The sequence below is a fragment of the Zonotrichia leucophrys genome, chromosome 3 (assembly GCF_028769735.1).
Source record: "Zonotrichia leucophrys gambelii isolate GWCS_2022_RI chromosome 3, RI_Zleu_2.0, whole genome shotgun sequence".
NCBI lineage: Eukaryota > Metazoa > Chordata > Aves > Passeriformes > Passerellidae > Zonotrichia > Zonotrichia leucophrys.
Genome location: NC_088172.1, coordinates 38868064 through 38886897, shown reverse-complemented (window position 1 = coordinate 38886897; position 18834 = coordinate 38868064). Strand labels below are relative to the sequence as shown.

General features: G+C 44.0%; 1 protein-coding gene across 1 annotated transcript; it reads right to left on the bottom strand.

Moving 5' to 3' along the window:
• Positions 1-580: 580 nt before the first annotated feature.
• AMD1 (adenosylmethionine decarboxylase 1) lies at positions 581-18269 on the bottom strand. The gene is made up of 9 exons (XM_064707888.1): positions 17729-18269; positions 8116-8202; positions 6731-6857; positions 6154-6256; positions 5291-5333; positions 5061-5205; positions 3949-4041; positions 3709-3864; positions 581-2743 (listed from the first exon to the last, which is right to left on the bottom strand). The coding sequence occupies exons 1-9, from the start codon at positions 17857-17859 to the stop codon at positions 2603-2605; spliced, it is 1026 nt and encodes a 341-aa protein (XP_064563958.1). The 5' UTR covers positions 17860-18269; the 3' UTR covers positions 581-2602.
• Between the last annotated feature and the right edge of the window lie 565 nt (positions 18270-18834).

The window sequence follows — 18834 nt, the reverse complement described above, 5'->3', positions numbered from 1 at the left end:
CTGGGGGATATCAGCACTGCTGGAGCTTTAATCAGTTATGATTAAACTGCAGCTGCTCTTCCTGTAGGATTTACCACATGAACTCAAGGAATTTTCAATTGTGCTGGGTGCATTTGCTTAGCCCTGACATTGCTAGCCACTAGCTTCTGGTCTAGGTTACTATCTAGATTAGATACCTGCCTACTTTACCTTAAGAGATAAATCTCACCTTGAACTCTCAAAGCCAGTCTAAGCTTAAGTACATAAATGCACGCCAGCTTGTTACTTAGAAGCAGTTGTCTTAATTCAGAGGGCTATTTAGAATATTTAGTGCTCAAGAAAAATATATAGGTTAAATGCAGGCAATAAATTTTTTAGTTAATTTAGAAAAACAGTTTTAGCTTCAAGAACGGCATAACATTTTCACTTGGCTCCATTTCACATGCTGCCTCATTGTAAGCTGCCAGTGTGTAGAGATGCACCCCCTACAGGAACAGTGCAAATCAGGACAGTAAGGACAAAAATCTGTTTCAGAACTAAACCATTTGGTACCATAAAGCATGAAGAGAGTGAAGGATAGAATTGCTGGATCATCACTACAAACAATTTAAGCGAACTTTTATTGAAGCGTTAAGTTGTGGTACAGATATTTTTAAATGATCAAAGTCTAACACCACAGAAATTATAAACACCATACTCCCCCCATCCTGATCACCCAGATAGTTCAATAACCCATTCAACAGCTTTCATTTTCATAGACGAGGCTTATGCTTCTTTTTCTAAGATGCATTCTCTTTCAGTTTTACTTGAAAAGGGATCTTCAGTCTACTTAAAGGACCTCAAGCCAAAAAAAGTCAGAAAATTGGGACAATGCAAGAACAAAAAAAACCCCCATTGAAATATTGGTCCTCAATATTAACACCAAAAAGCTTTAGTGCCATTTACAGCATGTAATTGATAACACTGGTAAAGAACATCAATAATATGCTTTAAAAAAAAATCAAAACGTTCCAACCACTTGATTTCTAACCAAGCAGACTTTAGTTTAGAAGCACTGAAAAAGTGCTTCATTTATAAATACAGAAGGAACAAAAGAACCATTGCATCAAACCAGAAAGAGTCAAAACATTGCAAGGACAAGAGGGGAAAAATAATCTCAATTTTGTTGTTAACATGCTGATCTCACAGCTGTTAAAATCCCAGTATTTGCAAACAAACATAGCTGAAAGTGTGCCAGCTTTTCAAAGCCTGCATTTTAGTCAATACTCATTAAAGTGACTTTGAATTACACACTTATTCATGCTCCATGAATAGCATTCTACTTCACTTCTGTCCAGGTGTCCCAGACAGTTCTTGTTCTATACCTTCACTTAATGCCCTCAAGTCACAGTAAGAGGAACCACCTTAGCAATTAGGAGGAAAAAACAGATGAAGTCACAACAATCAAGTACAACATAAGTCACATGCACAACAATGTCACAGGACTGTCACAAGACAGAGGCATTAGCTTTGCTTGGAACAACAAAATGAAGTGACACTGGACCGGTTTAGAAGCACTCTTTACAGTCCAAAGTGGCAGGTCACAGGTTTTACTGAGAATAATCCAAACCAATCAACACACCCAGACTGGCAAATCCCACTCCTCCACCAGCCCTACCTGCCAGGGCTCAGGAGCACCAGCCTCCTGTTCTGACACAACAGGTGACTGGGACACAAAATGCCCACTGCCAATATCAACTTGCACTTTGCAAAGCTGTCACACAACAACACCAAAGCACTTGAAGCCTGGCTCAGCTCTTCCCCTGTCAAGTCTTGGACCTTCATCAAGTTGTGCCATTGCGTGGCGGTGTGACAGCTCGGGGATGTGGACAGACAAATGGCCATTGAGGCGAGACAGCTTAGCCTGCTCTAGTACCGATACCCACGTCACTAAAGGTGAAAGACCAATGCGTCAGCCCAGCTCTACAGGAGAGCTGAGCAAACTCCCAGAAGCTGTATCAGAGCATGGAAAGTCAGTCTGATTTAAAAATAAATCAACCACCACCTGTAGTAGCAAAACAATTTGTAACTGTTTTAAGAAATTTCTCCAAACATGAAAGTGTTAATTAGGAATCAGTTTCATTAGAAATCATAGAAGTTCATCAAAAACTGTTTTAGACTGAAATCACAACATAGATTAAAAAAAAAACAAAGGAGTGACAATTTAACAGAGAACTGTCCCCAGTGAGTAGGTTGAGGCTGAAGTCTAATGAGGACGAAAGCCTTGTCTGTGGGGAATTTTTGGTGATACTTGGAGAAAAACTATACTGTGTGTAATTCTACCTGAATCATTTTTACAAGTGTTGTAAAGTTTCATACAGTAAGATTTTTCTACATGCACTTCAATTTCACAGCAAGAGTGGCATAGAGTACCTAAACACAGAAGAGAGCATTCATGCAAGATATCTAACTCCTTGATATAATAATGCATACAATTCAAAATGGTTATACTATGATTACACCTAGGGCTTTCCACAACTACAAGGTGGTGGGAGTGGAAAGCATGGCCCCCTGAATCATTAACTAGAAAGCAACCACCACCTTTTATATGGGATTTCTTTTTGCGCTTTTTCTTCATTCTTAATCAACTGTGCTGTTGCTGGCGATTTTTTGTAAAACTGGTGAAAACAAAATTATAATCACTGAATTGGGCAATCTGGTGATCAAGACGTTTAAACCCCTCAATCTTCTGGGCAGAGGAAAACACTGTGCGACATTTAGAGCTCTGGAAAACAAAAAAAAAAAGGTGGGAAGTTACTTTTAAAACTGTAATTTAGAGATGGATTAGCACACTGCATTTCATATGTGGTTCCTACTAACATGTTTTAACACTCTTCCTGACAGTGGAGCAGAAAGTTTCATTCCCAAGCAGTGATTCCGCTCCCTACATACAGTTCTGCTGTCCCATGAACAATTATGGGGTGTGGAGCACCTCTCCTATGCACACAGGCTGAGAGAATTGGGGTTGTTCGGCCTGGGGAAGAGAAGGCTCTGGGGAGAGCTTACACCACCTTACAGTATCCTAAAGGGGGCTGCAAGAGAGCTGGAGGGACTTTTTGCCAGAGCATGTAGTGGTAGAACAAGTGGCAACAGATTTAAACTGAAAGAAGGTGGGTTTAGATTAGTTATTGGGGAAAAAAAAATCTTCATTGTAAGGGTGGTGAGACATTGGAGCAGGTTGCCCAGAGAAGCTGTGGATGTCCCATTCCTGGCAGCACTCAAAGCCAGTTGGATGGGGCTTTGAGCAACTTGGTCTAGTGAAAAGTGTCCCTGCCCATGGCATGGGGCTGGAACTAAGAGGATCTTTAAGGTCCCTTCCAACCCAAATAATTTTGTGTTCTATGATTAGCTGAGAGCAACACTATTTAACAGCAGGTGTTCTACAACTGACAGCTGCAAGCAAAGCCAGGAAAATGCCAAGGAAAGAAATTATGCCTATACAGAACTACATAGGAAGTCGTTAGAATTCTGGGACTGGGACACTGCATCTTACTGTTTCTGAAGTTTGATGAAGATCAGATTTAGTACATGCCATAGCAAGACTGAAGAGTGTTTTTACTTTCTAAAGAAACTACTGCTCAAATATAGAGGCAAACTAGAAACTGTTAATCTCCAGTAAAATCTCTAGCGTTGCTTCATTTGTGTCTGTATGTATTTCATCAGCTGATAAGACAAGGCAAGAAAACTCACCTGATTAACAAAGAGAGTTGTCACAAATTTTCCTGGCTTGAAAACCTCCACAACTTTTCTAATCAGGTCATCGTAAGAGGTCTGACTTATGTTTGTTTCAAAACTAACATAAGAAAACTCTGGTTCTGGAGTGATGTGAATAGTCCAGTAAGTTCCCTGGAAAAAAAAAGGTATTATTACCACCAAATATTTATTTATTTTTATTTACCAATGCTAATTATTAATGAGTGCAAAACTTACATCCGATTTCATCCCGTTCATTGAATACCCACAAGGATTGAACATTGTAGCATCAATAACAGAACCTGGTATCAGGTCACGAATTCCACTCATCTGAAACAAAGTCAAACAACTCTGTTTATCATGCATCCTTACACATGTTTAGATTTACCTCAAAGGCAGAATGAACATCTATTTAGCAAAGAAGACACCAGAATTCTCCCAAAACCAGGTAAGTCTGAGTACATGTACCACTGCAGTTGAGCTTTGTGTGCATCCTGTCACAGCATCAATGGCAGTGACAAGCTGCAGGCAAGCTATCACACTGCCTCTTACAGAGCCCAGCTGTATCCATCCAAGACAAGGAAACAGCTTAGAACTCCAAAACATATTTGCTTTTGCTGCTGAAATGGAAAACAGAGCTTCTCTTCAAGCACTATCCACAAAGTGAAGGCTGTTTACTTTTACTCCAGAGTAAGGATATACTAGTTTATACCCTAGGAAGGAGTGCAATCCCAAGCATTTTGATTTACCACGCAGTACCTGAGCTACAGCCAAATCTCAATAGCAAATACAGTGTGAGAAGCAAAGCCTAAGATGGAAAACAAGACGAAGTCAGTGTACTGTCAGGAAAACTTGCTCATGTCACACGACTTCCCCATCTGGGTAAAGGAAGCAAACCCATCAAGTTATGCTTAGACCCCAAATTTGCCCTTCCCCTCATCCAAGTGGCTCCCTATGATTTAACCCAGATTTTGATACCTACTTAACCTTTGCATTCCTTAGCTCCAGCCTAAGCCTTACTCCTCATAATCTACATCCTTGAAAGTTACTCAAATCATGGTTTTATCCCTACTCCAACATTCCACAGAGTAAAAGCTTCCATCACCCAAAGCACTGTATATTGTTGCTTTCACTAAAGGAAGGGCATTGAAAACATGAAGTTAGAGTCCCCAAAATACTCTTGGGTTAAATCCATTTTCCTCCCAAAGTATTAACCCAATACTTTCTATGACATCTCTCCCACCACAAAATAAACCTTGCATTAAAAGGAAAGTGAATGAAGCATTTTGTTGCCCAATTTCCAATTTCTACTATTTCCCCAAAATGTTCAAGTTTTCAAGCAAACATACACGAGTGACATCATTTGCAGTAACACCATCTTTCATGTAGAACTGGTCCATAACTACTGGGTCAAGCTCACTCATCAGAATTTCCAGTGTCTGATCAGGCTGATTGGATATCCGACTCTCTGGGAAATCCAGGGTGTACAGGTACCTACATAAAGCACAAATCAAGTATGTAACACTTATTGACAGCACCAGGTTCCACTGTAAAGACTTCAAACTCTTCACATACATACCAGCAATCAGAGTTCATACGCCCCATGCAATAAGCTGCTCCATCTAGACAAGACAAGAGGCCTCCAGTTAATTACCACAGCTGAACATTTATGTAAAATATTATCTTTATTTCCTATTTAAAGACAGGGGCCTTTCACAGAACCCCATGAAGTTCACTGATGCAGTCAGCAGCTGTACCAAATAACCAGGCATTTAACTTCAGGAATGCCAAGTTAATAATCAGAAAAGCAAGCTTCCTCAGAATGGGTCTGGACACCCCAGCTAAGAGGCTACTACCAGGATATTGATATTACAGTTTAGCAATGCACAGAGAAACCTTGGAACTCTTAAAGCCTCTATTAAATGCATTTATGATTATAATTCATTTTCAAGTAACTCAGATGAGTACCACAGCTTCCATGTTCCTTCAAAATCCTGTCATTTGAAATTTTAAGATTATTCTTGTAGTCCTAAACTGCATTAAATGTTTGAATTCAGGTTTTAGCATAGTAACTTCTTCACATTTCACATTTCATAATGCTTCACACATTGCACACAGCAATGTGTGAAAAGCCCACATTTTTCTTCAGTGTATTACTTACTTTAAATTACCATCCTAGCTTTTTAATAGGGCTTTCAGAATTCTGCAGAGTGACTGGAAGTCTGAAGATGACCCCAGTTTAGACTAGGTGTTAAATGTCAAGCTTAGTATAATTTAAATTTTGGTCTTGCCAAGCTAGTATCAGAAATCCAGAAAATAAGTATTGATAGCTTTTGACTTTTATGCAAGGACTGCTGAATTTTTAGTCTCCCAGCCTGTACCTATTGTACTGCTCATCACTTCTCATGTAACATCAACTTTGCTCAAGTTGTATCAACTTACTTGGGAAAATTTCATTAAGAAACTCTACTTCTTCCTGGAAATTCCTATGTGGGTACTCCTGGTGGGAAGGCTTCATGAAATTCTTACGTGAATAAAAGAAGCTCTGAAAACAAAGGTTCATTTTAGGTATTGAGTATTAGCCATCTACCTTGAATCTAAGAATCTAGAAAAATGCAAACATTTATCATGAATTTTCACAGGACATAAGTTTCCATTGTCAAGACACTGCTACCTGTATTCCCATTTCAGAAGCACAGGGTTACTCCTATCTGAATTTCTAAGTTTCAGGAGACAGCTAGCTTACAAAGTTGTTTTCCACTAGACATAGTGGGCACAGTTACCTTAAGTAACTCAGCTCAGTGGCATTTGTTAGTTAGTTAGCACCCACTAAGAGACAAATAAAAGGGCAACTGCTGCAGCAGAGCAATCTTACATTACAGTCTTCCCATTATGGGAAGCATACATAAGTGTCCAGATTCAGAATATTTAATAAAAATATATATACATTAAACTAATACATTTGAAATAGCAGCAAAAAGCTTTTTGAACATTCCAAGGAAGATTTCTGACACCTTACCTGAATTGAGTCAAACCCACTGTACTCCCTAGCAAGCTCCAACAGGGGAACCAGTGCTTGCAGTAAGAGGGTGGTACCACACGTCTTCAAAATGAAACGTCTCTTGGAGACAAACATGCTACTCTCACTGTAAAAGAGGGGTTAAGAAGATATTCAGTGCTCTACAGAAAACAATCCAGGAAGGAGCTGTTAGGTCTTGGTCCTTATCCCAACCAAATGCATTAATCTAAGTGAACAGCATATGGCACAAACATACTTAGCAAATAGATCAAATCAATAGAATGCAGCTAACATTTGAGAACTGTTATGATTTACCAAAGCAAACACCTGCTCCAAGCATGATATTACAGTGCTGTCACACTACAGGAAAAGGCACACACATTAGACACCCTCAAACTACCTGAGAAATACAAACATGCTGTGAAGTGGGTACACAGGCACAGCTATACGAAATGCCTCATAAGCAAGATACAGAAATTAACTATATATAAACTAAGTCAGATACTTAACTACAGCCCAGCTGAACTGGAGATAGGCATTGATGCCACATCCAGGACATTTAAACATGCTTAACAAGTATCTTTTCATCAGGTAACTGAACAACAGGAGTAAAAATTAGCTCAAGTAACTCAGTTTGGAATGCTGTTTACAAATTCAAAATCAAGGTTAAATTTAATCCAGGATGCAGTGCAACTAGTTACTCTTTCCAGAATTTTGTTTTAAATATATGAAGCTTGAAGAAACAAGACTTGAACACAGTTGCTTTGACTAGCTTGCTCTTAGCACAACCTTGCCCTCAAGGCAATCTTTTAGAATACAAGAACTTCAGTATTTGTAATCTGAAGTAAACCAGAGAATGTCAAATGTCTCTGTAAAGTTCATGTACAAAAAGCAAGAAAGTTTATTGCAGATGAAAAACACATGGCCAAAGTAGTGTCCTTACAACTAACTGCAGCACACACAACAAAAATTGCAGGGTTCCAGGAAAGCTACAGTTTACAGATACCCTTATGTCAGCTGCAAGAGTTGTTCTACTTGATTGTATTTATGTGCAGCTAAGGCTGATCTACCAGTAAGGTTTTTTTGCTGACCTATAAGTGACACCTACAGCCTATTCTGCTGAAGTCATACTGAAATTCTGTACTGGGGACACTTGACCCATGGACAAAATTAAGTGATGCCACCACAGCTCTGTCCATCCTTTTGGTTAAAGGAAAAGAGAAACAGAACAATGAAGATATCTGCACCTCTGAGCAGGAGATTCCTGCAAGTTGTAGCCATCAACCTGCCCTTAACCCAAAACTGGATTCTCAGCCAAGTGAATCACATATGACAGCTTCTACTTTTTCCCTCCTAGGGGCTAAAAGAATGAGCCAATGCCTTACCTGAGTACATAAGCTTCCTGCTTGTCAGTTTTTGTCACACTTATGATCAAACAATGCACATTCTCCAGAAGTTTGTCCCACTCAATCCTGTGAAGAAATTACAGAACAGCACAAACAACAGGTTAAACAAACCAAAGCTTGCTGAAGCCCTGGGTAAAAAGCCCAAACAAGACCAGAGTCCTGAGTTACTGGATCTGAGAGCACAAAATGGGAAGAGCTTTAATACAGGGACTGGCTCTCATAATACAGTAATACTCCATTCTTTGCTCTTGATGGCTCAGTACTCCCAAAAATCTGTTACCATGATCTGCTGCATGTGGAACCTCAAGCTTCTAACCAGGTGAGTCAGGATAACCTTAAATCCTGCTTTTCACTGAAAAGCTAAAAACAAATATATTTCCATGGCCTGAATTCAACAAAACCCGGATCACAGAATTCCTTCATACAGTGCAAATTGTAGCTATGGTAATAGAATTCCATATGGTGGCAGAGCTTTAGTATTTCAATTCCTTACTTATATTATTCATTCTAAAAAGAGTCTGAAAAAATAAACAAAAAACAAGGGCTCAAGTTAAGCCAAAAGGCTTTCAAGCACTCAAGAGAAATTATGGGCTTGCAAAAAAACTACTTTGGTTGTCACTTCAGTCTTGTGTCTACACCAGACTAGTAGAATTCAGTGTAGTCAATTTTGCTATAAATAAGATAGGAACAGATACAGCTTCCTGACGTCACAAAATTACAAGACTGCCAACTGTCCTACTTCTTCCTGCCCACAGCATGTTCCACCTGCAGGTTTGTGCTGGCTCTTGTCCTCAGAGAAGTCACGATCCAAGAGATTTACTAACCCAGCACAAAACTAAGCTGCTCATCAGTAGAGCTGGAAAAAACTGCAGGAGCTAGGAGCACAAAAAAATTGCCAATTTTTCATCACCAAGCAAGCTCAGCTTGCCCACATAAAACTGTCAGCCTAATCCTTCTTCAGGAGGCAGAGCTCTCACCCTTTACTGACACTGCAAAAGCCCTGTCTGTGGCTGTGTGCCAGGACAGAGCACTCACTGTTAATTCCATCAACACACTTTCTCCTGCAGCCACCAGTCTTTCCCCTCAGAAAACTGGTCAGTTCTTGAAGCTGAAGTTTCAGATTCTGTTGTATATATAATTAAAACAGCCACATAGTCTTTAGCCTTTCTGAACAGTCAGCAAATAAATATCTTAACTTCTCCCTCAATGAATTCATTCATTCAGGAGAATGCCTTTTGAAACGGAATTCTTTAATAATACCTGAGGACTTTCCCATTTAAAGTACACCAGCATAGTAATATTCATACATGTGATTCAACCAGAACATAACATTAAGAAAATCCCATCCATTTAAGAAACACTCAATGCACATCTGATTAACTTAGAAATTCTGTAGTATAACCAGATACTTTAAGTGAGGTTTACCCCAGTTAGTGACCCTTGATGAAATGCTTTTCCGCAAACACAGACACTCAAATCTCCATGTCAAATTAGAAAAGTTATTTTGAGTGCTCAGCTCAAGTCCCACACATTTACTCATCACTATATTTGGGTCATTGACTGGAGCTAGCTCTGTTCCTAAAACTCAAGCGGCTGCTCACCTTAAAAAGGCTGGTAAATGCAAAGAGTGAAATAGATACAATATAAACTATCTTCTAAATGCTCCTAGAAAAATCATACAATTTTGCTACTAAGAGTACCAAAGGATTTAGTTTTCTCTGGCTACAGCACACCAGCCTAAGTTTGCCAGCCACTCTTCCTGTAAATTGAGCTAGGTAACGTATTAGATTGTTCAAACCATTCCAGCATCCCTACCATCATCTTATCTGCCATTAAATAAACACCCAGAGTCTGACATTGCATTTGGGAAAGGTGAGGAAGAGTTCCCTGACGCTGAGCTGTACTAACCCCCTTTGTACATTACTACAAATCTGATTTTGTACTTGTCCAAGCATTAATGGGCATGTAGCTATCTTAGGCTTTGCAAGAGCACACGTCTCAGCCTTCACAAGCTTCTTACCCGGTCAGACAGTCAAAACCTCAGCCTCAGGCAGGCAGGTGACACTTTTTCTCTAAGCATCACTGCAGGGCAGCTCTGTGCAGGCATTTCAGGGCAATGTCCATGCTCCAGACACATTAGCAGAGGAGGATGTAACAAGTTTGGGAGCTCAGTGAGGGGTCAGTACAGCACCAACAGCACACTATTGTGTGTGAGGTGCAAAGCCCACGATGCAAAGGAAGCCCTGTTATACTTACTGGTACCACAGCTGGTATTTAGGTACCACGGCTGAAACCTGCAGTTGCACAAGACCTTTGCATATCACAGCTTTGCTCAAGTGCTCACTATCATACTACAGAAACCATGGCTAAGCATACACTAAATGCTGTGTTCAGCCTTTACAGAAATAAAGGGCCAGGTCATAACTAGTCCTGTCTGGAGCAGCACTAAGGAAAAACACTACAACTTTAGAAACAGACAGGATGCTAGGCTTGCTCTAGAAGCATACATAGACTAACAAAGGATTGCAGCACCCAGGATGAGACTTAGCCACATTACAGAGAAATTCTGCAGGGATAGTGGCCTGTATCTGTCTGCATTTTAAAGCTAAGTACAGAAAACTAAAGAAAGGCTGGATTTGATCCAACATAATCTATTTAAACAAGATGACCTTAGTATTTGGCATGTTCTATTGTTTAAAGCACAGCTAAGGAAGAACATCTGGGACTACTTTGTCCCAAGTAGATTAAGTTCACTACAAGCCTAACTCTTGTATTTCTTCCCCCCCCCCTTTTTTTTGTTCCATATTAATTGCCACTAGCTGAGACAAACAATATCTACCCACACTTGAATGAAGAAACAAAATCAACCTTAAAAGTAGTATTTCAATGGTTATCACTACATCTATTGCAGCTATTCAATAATAAGTAAAAATCTGCTAAGTTAGTAATTTAAGTATTTGAGAACACTATTAATTTCATAGCTGAGTTAAGTTTTAACTTGGAAGCAAAGCCTGCAACTAAAAAAGGGTACCCAAGTAAGACTGATTCTCAATAAAGTGCCATCATGGACTTCTGCTCGTCAAAATTCCCCCTTCAATGATCAATGTGCAAGGCATTAATATTTACTAAATTATTTCCCATAGCCAGACATCAGAACAATGCCAGTTTGGAAATTGCTTTCCTATGCAGCTCTTACTGGAAGCAAGTTCTGCAGCAGACCTGCAGATACTGACATGAGACTGACTTCTCACTTATGTGGGCTCATGGGCCACTTCATTCCAAAGCTGTAAGATCCCCTTTCCAAATTTTCAAATAGCTGCTACTTATCCAGAGTCAAATTAGTTTCTTGAATGGGCAAGCACAATGCACCTTAAATGACTGCACCTTCTCAGAGAATAGCAAATGAAAATGGAATACATCTACCCAAGTGTGAAGAACTGTCCTTGCTTGAATGGTAAAAAGCTATTTGTTCTACACCTGACTAGCAAAACATCCCAAAAGGGAAGAAAAAAAAAAATCAAGCTTAACAATTTACTCCTATACCTGTGTTGTAATATTTAGTGCCTTATCAAGGGATTTTTTACCAGAGTACAAATAAGCTCCATTCAAACTGCCAACCAGGTATGTGTAGGGAAGAGCTATTATAATTGAGAAGTAGCTTAATTGTAGGAAGTATGCTTCATGAATAGTCAATAGTTCTTCTCAGTCAAGTTCCAAAGCATCATAACTGCTCCTTTATATCAGAAGGAAGTTTTCCTTGACAGATAAAACCATGCTTTTGCACGCAAGTTATTGGCTCTTCTGAGCCTTTACCTTCAGGGGCAAAACACATTCTTTAACAGGAGTCAAGCACACCAGGCACAATACTGCTGTTTCAGGCCAACTGGGAATGTGCTAACAGCAATTTGAAGAGATTAAGAACTACATCAAGCACTCTTTCCTATCAGCAACCAACAGCCTCCTCAAGCACACCACCCCACCACCAGGAACTTGCTAAGGCAGCCAGACAGCACTATGAAGAAAAGCTGTATTGCAGCAGGGCAGGAATTCTTAGGAAATAAATCACATGGAACTCCTAAAGACAGCTTAAGATACATACATACTCTTGCATAGCTTGTCATTAGGATAGAACAGCTGACAATTCTATAGTACCATAAGTTTTTTAATCTTGACTAGGTAAGACTTTGTTTTAATGTCAAGCATTCAACTGCAGAACAATCTTTTACCCCTACCTGTTACCTACTAAGTGTTTTTAGGGGCCACATAGGTATCAGTTACCTCATTAGCAGGCTACAGTTAAATAGGCAAATTCCTATCAATACCACGATCCAGACAGCCTAAAACTGTCTAAACTGCCTACACAGAGGAGACAGCCAAGACACATGAAGCTGGCTAAACATCAGCATCAGCAGAGCTGGAACATTGCTTTCAAGCATCCCAAAACAAGCAGCAACAGTACAAACCACACAGAAGTCACAAGCATTTTAAAGCACCTCTCAGCAGCTTGTGTATTTCTCTGCACACAGCTGCATGTGAATTATTACCTCTTAGAAACAAAATTTAAAAATTGCTGTTTAAGATAGGATACCTTGAACCACAGCCTGAGTTCAGGCTAAGACCCTTGCAACATGATAAGTTTACATAGGCAATATCTGTGGGGTGCACAAAAGTGTCACACCCTCTATATGCGCTGAGCACAGATACACAGAGACTGCCCACATCTCCCTTATCCTAAACCTAAGAAGCCTTCCAGGGACATGCACTTAATCTTGAGAGACAGGCATAAGGGTGGAAAATTGCATCCACATTGAAAGTGACTCTATGCAGTACCGCTCACAAAATCCTTCTTACCTAGAAAGTCCCAAGCCAACTACTTCGAGCATCCCTCCCAAATGAAACCAAGATATTTCAGCAATGGCACAAAGACGGTCACAGCTGGGCTCTGAAGGCATTATGTTTCTCCTCTTGTGGGTCTTACACCACTATTGCAGTTACATGGAATAGGGACTCCATCCTTTACATCCAAAGACACTCAATGGGTACTCCCAAGTCTCCTATCCAAGGAGATCCAAAGTGCTTGAGGAAGCATGAGCCCCAGGAGGCACAGCAGGACTTTACAAGCAACATCCAGGGCAAATGTGAGTGTAATTTTCTCCAGAAGGAACACACAGCAAGTATCTACCAAAAGCCCCAGGTCTTGCCGTTCTCCCGGCTGAGCAAACAACCATTAGGAAAGCCCTCTGAGGAATACACCAATAGCTGCTTATTTATCTTCTACAGAGCCTCACCAAGGGCCCAGACCTTTGCCAGCCAGTGAGTACCAAAATGCTTCAGCACTTTGAGTGATAAGGAAGGAAAAGGTCAGAAAGGCTTCAACATAAGTCTTCACTTCCTGCAAGCAGGATCAGAATCACTAGAAGTGAGAATAAAAGGGCTTGTTTCCATCGTAACAAGAAAACATTTTAGCAGTAGTTCTGAAACAGATCTAAAATCTAATTGATATCCATTCTGATAAGGGGAAGACTGCACTCCACATAAAGTTCTCCAGATAAACTTGCATTATCCATAAAAAAAGCCCCACAAGTACACTGGGATAGAGGCTCATATCTCAGCACAGCCCTGATTTCTTTCCAGAGTCCCTCCAGGTTTGTTCCAAAGCACGGCAGGAGCAGAGCAGGGCTCATGGCACAGCACGCTGCAGCAGTGAGCTCACTCGGGCCACAGGGTGCAGCACACAGCAAGGATTTACAGGGCTCCTACCAACCCTTGAGTGTCTCAGGGCTTGGGAGCTTCCCTGGAGCACAGGATCAGAATGTCCTATCGGTGCCACTCCATACTGCTCATTGCTGCAGTTTTCTCCAGCTTGTGTCTCCACGTAATATAGACAAATAAGAAGCAGATTAAAAGTCTATAAATAAGCTCAATTTCAGAGTATTCCTCAGGGCTGAATGCCTGAGATATGAACTTTTAACACTGGCATCATTTATTTATGGTTTCAAACTTCTGTAAATTTGAGATCCTGATAGCCCTTGAGATGGAAAATGCATAGCTGCACACCATCTGAAGGAATAAACAGCTTATTTTACTGTGGGGAGAGTGAATGCACTACACAGTCACCATGGAAATCCAGGACTTGCAGTAAGTTTTCAGCAAACCCTGTTTTCCATATATAGTTTAAGGCTGGCTTTTTTTAGGAAAAAAAATCATGCTTTACAAAGCATAGTGAGAACAAGCAATAAAATTAAAGCAAATTATTTTGAGACCACAAAAACATTAACTTCATTTCACTACTGGATATAAGCAGGGTAGGCATATTGAGATGCTTGCCAGTAACTATTTCAACCACAAGGCCTTTCTGCATAATTCATTAAGAAGTGAGCAAAAACACCCCAAAACTTAACAACCAAGTAAAAGCTCAAGTTCCATACTTTTTAGCTGGGACCTTTATTGAAGGTATTAATTTGACAAAGATATTCTCTGAAACACATTACACATAATCCAAACTTTTATCCAGAAAGCGGGTTTGCCCATAGGAGGGAAAAAATGTGGAAAAAGTCTTAGCTGCATCAGCTCAAGATATCCAGCAAAGACTTTAAAATATCTAATCCCTAACAAGCACACACAACATGGAAATTTTTAGCTTTGAACACCAGCTTAGTCATTCAGTAGATGAATGGCTCACATTTCACTACTAAGCAGGTATTACAATACAAAAGGCAAGCTCACTGGTTTGCAACTTGATTCTAATTTAGCTATTGTTCTACAGTTTCAGCTTTGATTTCAGATTCTGTTCAACATAAACTAGTCCATTCAATCACCTTTATAGAATTAGCATAGCGGGATAGATGCAAATGAAAGTCCTGAACACAATGTATCAGCTGTAACAGGTAATTTAATTCTGACAGTTTTCCAAAAGAAAATGTTTGTACAAGGTCATTTCATGCTAGAAACACTTTCAGACACGTCACAGTTTCCTACCAAGAAAAGCAAGCACCTTAGATTAACATGTTGTATTAAGAGCCAATTAACACAAAAGTCTTCAAAGCCTGCTCACAGCACTGACACTGTGTTAAAGACCACACGTTCAACAGTTAACAGTTTTTATCCACTCTATTAAAACTTTACAGCCTTATCTAAACCACACAAAGGAACTATCCCAGTACCCACACTGCAATTACATGAAATGCTCCGGGTTTAAAAGTTAAGTTTGCAGTTTTGCAAGCACTAGTCTCAGCTGACAAATGGAGCACCAGAGCACGAATGTGTCAGCGAGGAAAGCATTTGCAGAATGCCGTCTCTAAACTACATCTCCATATTAACACAAAGTCAAACGAGTACTTTTGCAATCTTTCACATTTTAAGTCAAACACTACAGGACTCCTGCAGCATCTAAGTGGCTCACACCATCTGCAAGTATTTTCGCTATGATTTTCCTTCCAAGATTGCCTGGACATTACCTATGCAAGCTTACTTGCTATGCTACTAAGCCTCAAAGAGCCATAAAACCACATTTGATGATTTCCATGTTAAGTACATTATTCAGAATTCTCTAAATAGCTTCACAAGTTAAAGTTACACAAGCAAATTATCCTCAGAGGTAAAAATACTCTGCAGTGCTTCTGTTACAAGAGAAATGAAGCTTCCACTAACCATGAGCATTCAGACATGCACACACATGGGCTATTCATTACTTCTAAAAAAAGGCAGTTATCTGCTCATTGCCAATTCAGATCTGTGAATAGCTAATTCTACCAATATATGCACATGGGAAATTTCCTGAGAAATACCAAAACAACTGGAAAAAACAAATAGGATACATCGCTGAATGGAGATCATTAGCATATTCCAAACATTGAGAGCACTATTACAAGCTCTCTTGCCCAAACTCTGACCAAGAGACCATTGGGTAACAGTGATCTACACAAGCAGATCTGGATACACTGAGAGCCAGATCCTCCAGCAACCACCCGAACCTTAACAGCTGAACAGCTAACCCTACTGAAGGTGAACTATTCGCATGAGTATAACCTTCAGATTTGCCCTGTTTGCTTAGGACAAGCCTACCTTTCCCAACTATGTCAGCTGATCCCACCTACATACCATTTTTATTGTCACTGCAATAAAAATGAACTAGGCCATAGTTCTGCAGATTTTGCTTTGTACTTCAACCTTGCAGCTACCATTTTCTGATACTTCCAGAAGAGTATATTTTGTGGATCTACAGCTGGACCCTCACAGTCAGAAGTCTAAATATTCCACAGAATCCTAGAATGGTCTGGATTGGAAGGGGCCTTAAAGGCCACCTAGCTCCAGTAATTCTACGCTGTCCTCTCCACACCACAGTACCGGCAATGTGCAGCACAGACGCCCCGTGCCCAGCAGGGCTCCCGAGCCGCCCCGTGTGCCGGCAGGTGGCCATCGGGCCCTGCGCTAACAAAGGCGGCGCGGGCGCATTCCCGGGCGGCGGGCGGGGAGCGGCGGGAGCCGGTGCCGAGCACGTGCGCCGGGAGCGGAGCGGGCCCCGGGCCTTCCTTCCCCCGCCGCGGGCGGCGCCGAGCGCGGCGCCAGCGCATTCCCCACATGCCCATTGGGTGACGGGCGCGGCCCGGCCCTCCGCGGCGCCCCGCTCCCATTGGCCTCGGCTCCTCAATGGGGGAGAGCGACGGCAGCGGCGGCGCGGCCCGGGAGCGCGGCCAGGACACTCACGTGTAAATCGCGGCTCCAGCCACACTTCTGCCGGGGGAGGCGGGGGCACTCTTTTCCCGGTGCTTCCCTAGCTCCGGTGCCCACCGCACCGCTGGGAGGCACGGGAAGGGTCCCCGGGTACCGCCTGCTTCCCTCGGTGAGAGCCACTCTATAGACCTGTCCGGCTACGCAGTGCCGGGGGTCGCCGCCACACTGGCCACGTGAGAGGGAACCATCGACCCTCTCCGCGACAGCCGCTGGGAGCTCCCTTTCCAGCTTGCATTACCGGGAAGGGGGATTCCTGAGCCCCCGCTGTCCGCAGCACGGCACGGCCAGGGATTTCCCGAGCCTTCTCATCCCGAAACTGGCCGTAGGAGCAGGACGAGCCGCCGCAGAGCGGTGGGCGCCGCCGCCGTGCCCCGGCCGCCAGCAGCACTGCGACACCGCGCCCGCTCCCCCCGCGGCGCTCCCGGCACACGCCCGGCCCCGCGCTGCGCTCCGCCGCCACCGCCACATGTTGCCAGCGGGAACCGCGCGGGGCTGCACGAGGTGGCGGCGCGGAATGGCTTCCGTCCCCGGCACCGCCACCTCCCGCCCGCCGGGACGAGGGGAACCTCCCTGCCCGAGGGTCTCTGGAGGGCGGCGGAAGGTCATCCCCCGCGGGGAGATGCTGGGGCTGTCACCGGGAGAGCGGGAAGGCGGCCGGCAGCCCGGGAGCCCAGCCCCCACCGACGGCCACCCCGGAACCTGCCTTCCCCCGGCGCGGCCGCCATCGCCCCCCAAAGCGCCGCCACACCCGGGCCATTCAGGGACCCTCCCGCCCCGCCGGCCGCCCCCCATGGGCAGCGCTGCCCCCGCCGCCACCTCTCCCCGCTCCGACCCCACCCCGCGCCGGCCGTTCGCGGACCTGGGTATGGTGCGGAGGTCGCCGGACCCCTTGCTCTGGTGCGGCTCCTGCTGCGCGGGCTGCTGCCGGGCGAACCACACCTCCAACAGCTTCTCGGTCCCTTCGAAGAAGTGTGCACCGCTCTCCTTCATGGTGAGACAACTCGGCAACCAACAACCACAGAAATTAAACGACAACCAAACTGCCGCCCCCGGCCGCCACCGTTCGCTGCTGCTGCACGGGCCGCGCTGCTGCCGCCGCCGGGTCCCAGTCCGTCCCGGGCGGGTTTCACCTTCGGGGGGATTTGTGTAATATTAATTAAAAAAAAGAAAAAAAAAAAAGAGGAATAAGTAGAAGAAGGAAGGATTTTTTTTTTAACGGGCGAAAACCACCCGGAGTGCGCGGCGGCGGATGCGGCGTGAGCGTGTGTGAGCGGGTTACAGTCCGAGCGGGGGTGCGGGCGGGCGATGCGGTTCGGTTCCTTGTAGTCCGTGTGTTCCCCTGTTACAGAGAAGAGCGTTGAGCGAGCGCTAGCTAATGTCGCCGGCCATACTGTGTAAGCAAGGGGCCAGTGCGCACGCAGCCGCCTTTATACCCCCGCAGGTAGCCGCATCACGCCGGGCCGCGCTGCACATTGGGCGGCAGCCGCTCCGGCCCGCCCTCTCCCGCTTCCCATAGGGTGGCGGTGACGCCCGTCAAGGCATATGCCGGTTCCTCCGTCCCCACCCGCTGCAGCCCTCCCGCCCGCCGGCCCGCAGGGAGCGGGAGATGGAGCGCGGGCGGCGGCGGGCCGGGGCAGCGCTCGGGCCGCGCTGTGGCGGCCGCACCGGGATCGGACCGCGCCGGCCCGAATGTGGGGGGGAAGCACGGGCTGTGGTCGGCAGGGAGCCGTGCCCGGGCAAGCAGGGCTGAACATGGCCTGGAGACGGCGGGGGAGCATCCCCCGAAACCGTTCGGCGCGTAGCGAGGGGCGAGCCCGAGAATTTGGCCTCTTCCGGGGCCACGGCGGCAGCGCCCGCACCCCGCGCTCCTTCCCTCTGCGCCCGCCGTAGGGCGCTTCCCTCGCTCGTAAGAGGAGCTCAGCCGAGCGTTCAGGCGTAGTTCCCGCTCCCTTCGCCTCTTCCAGG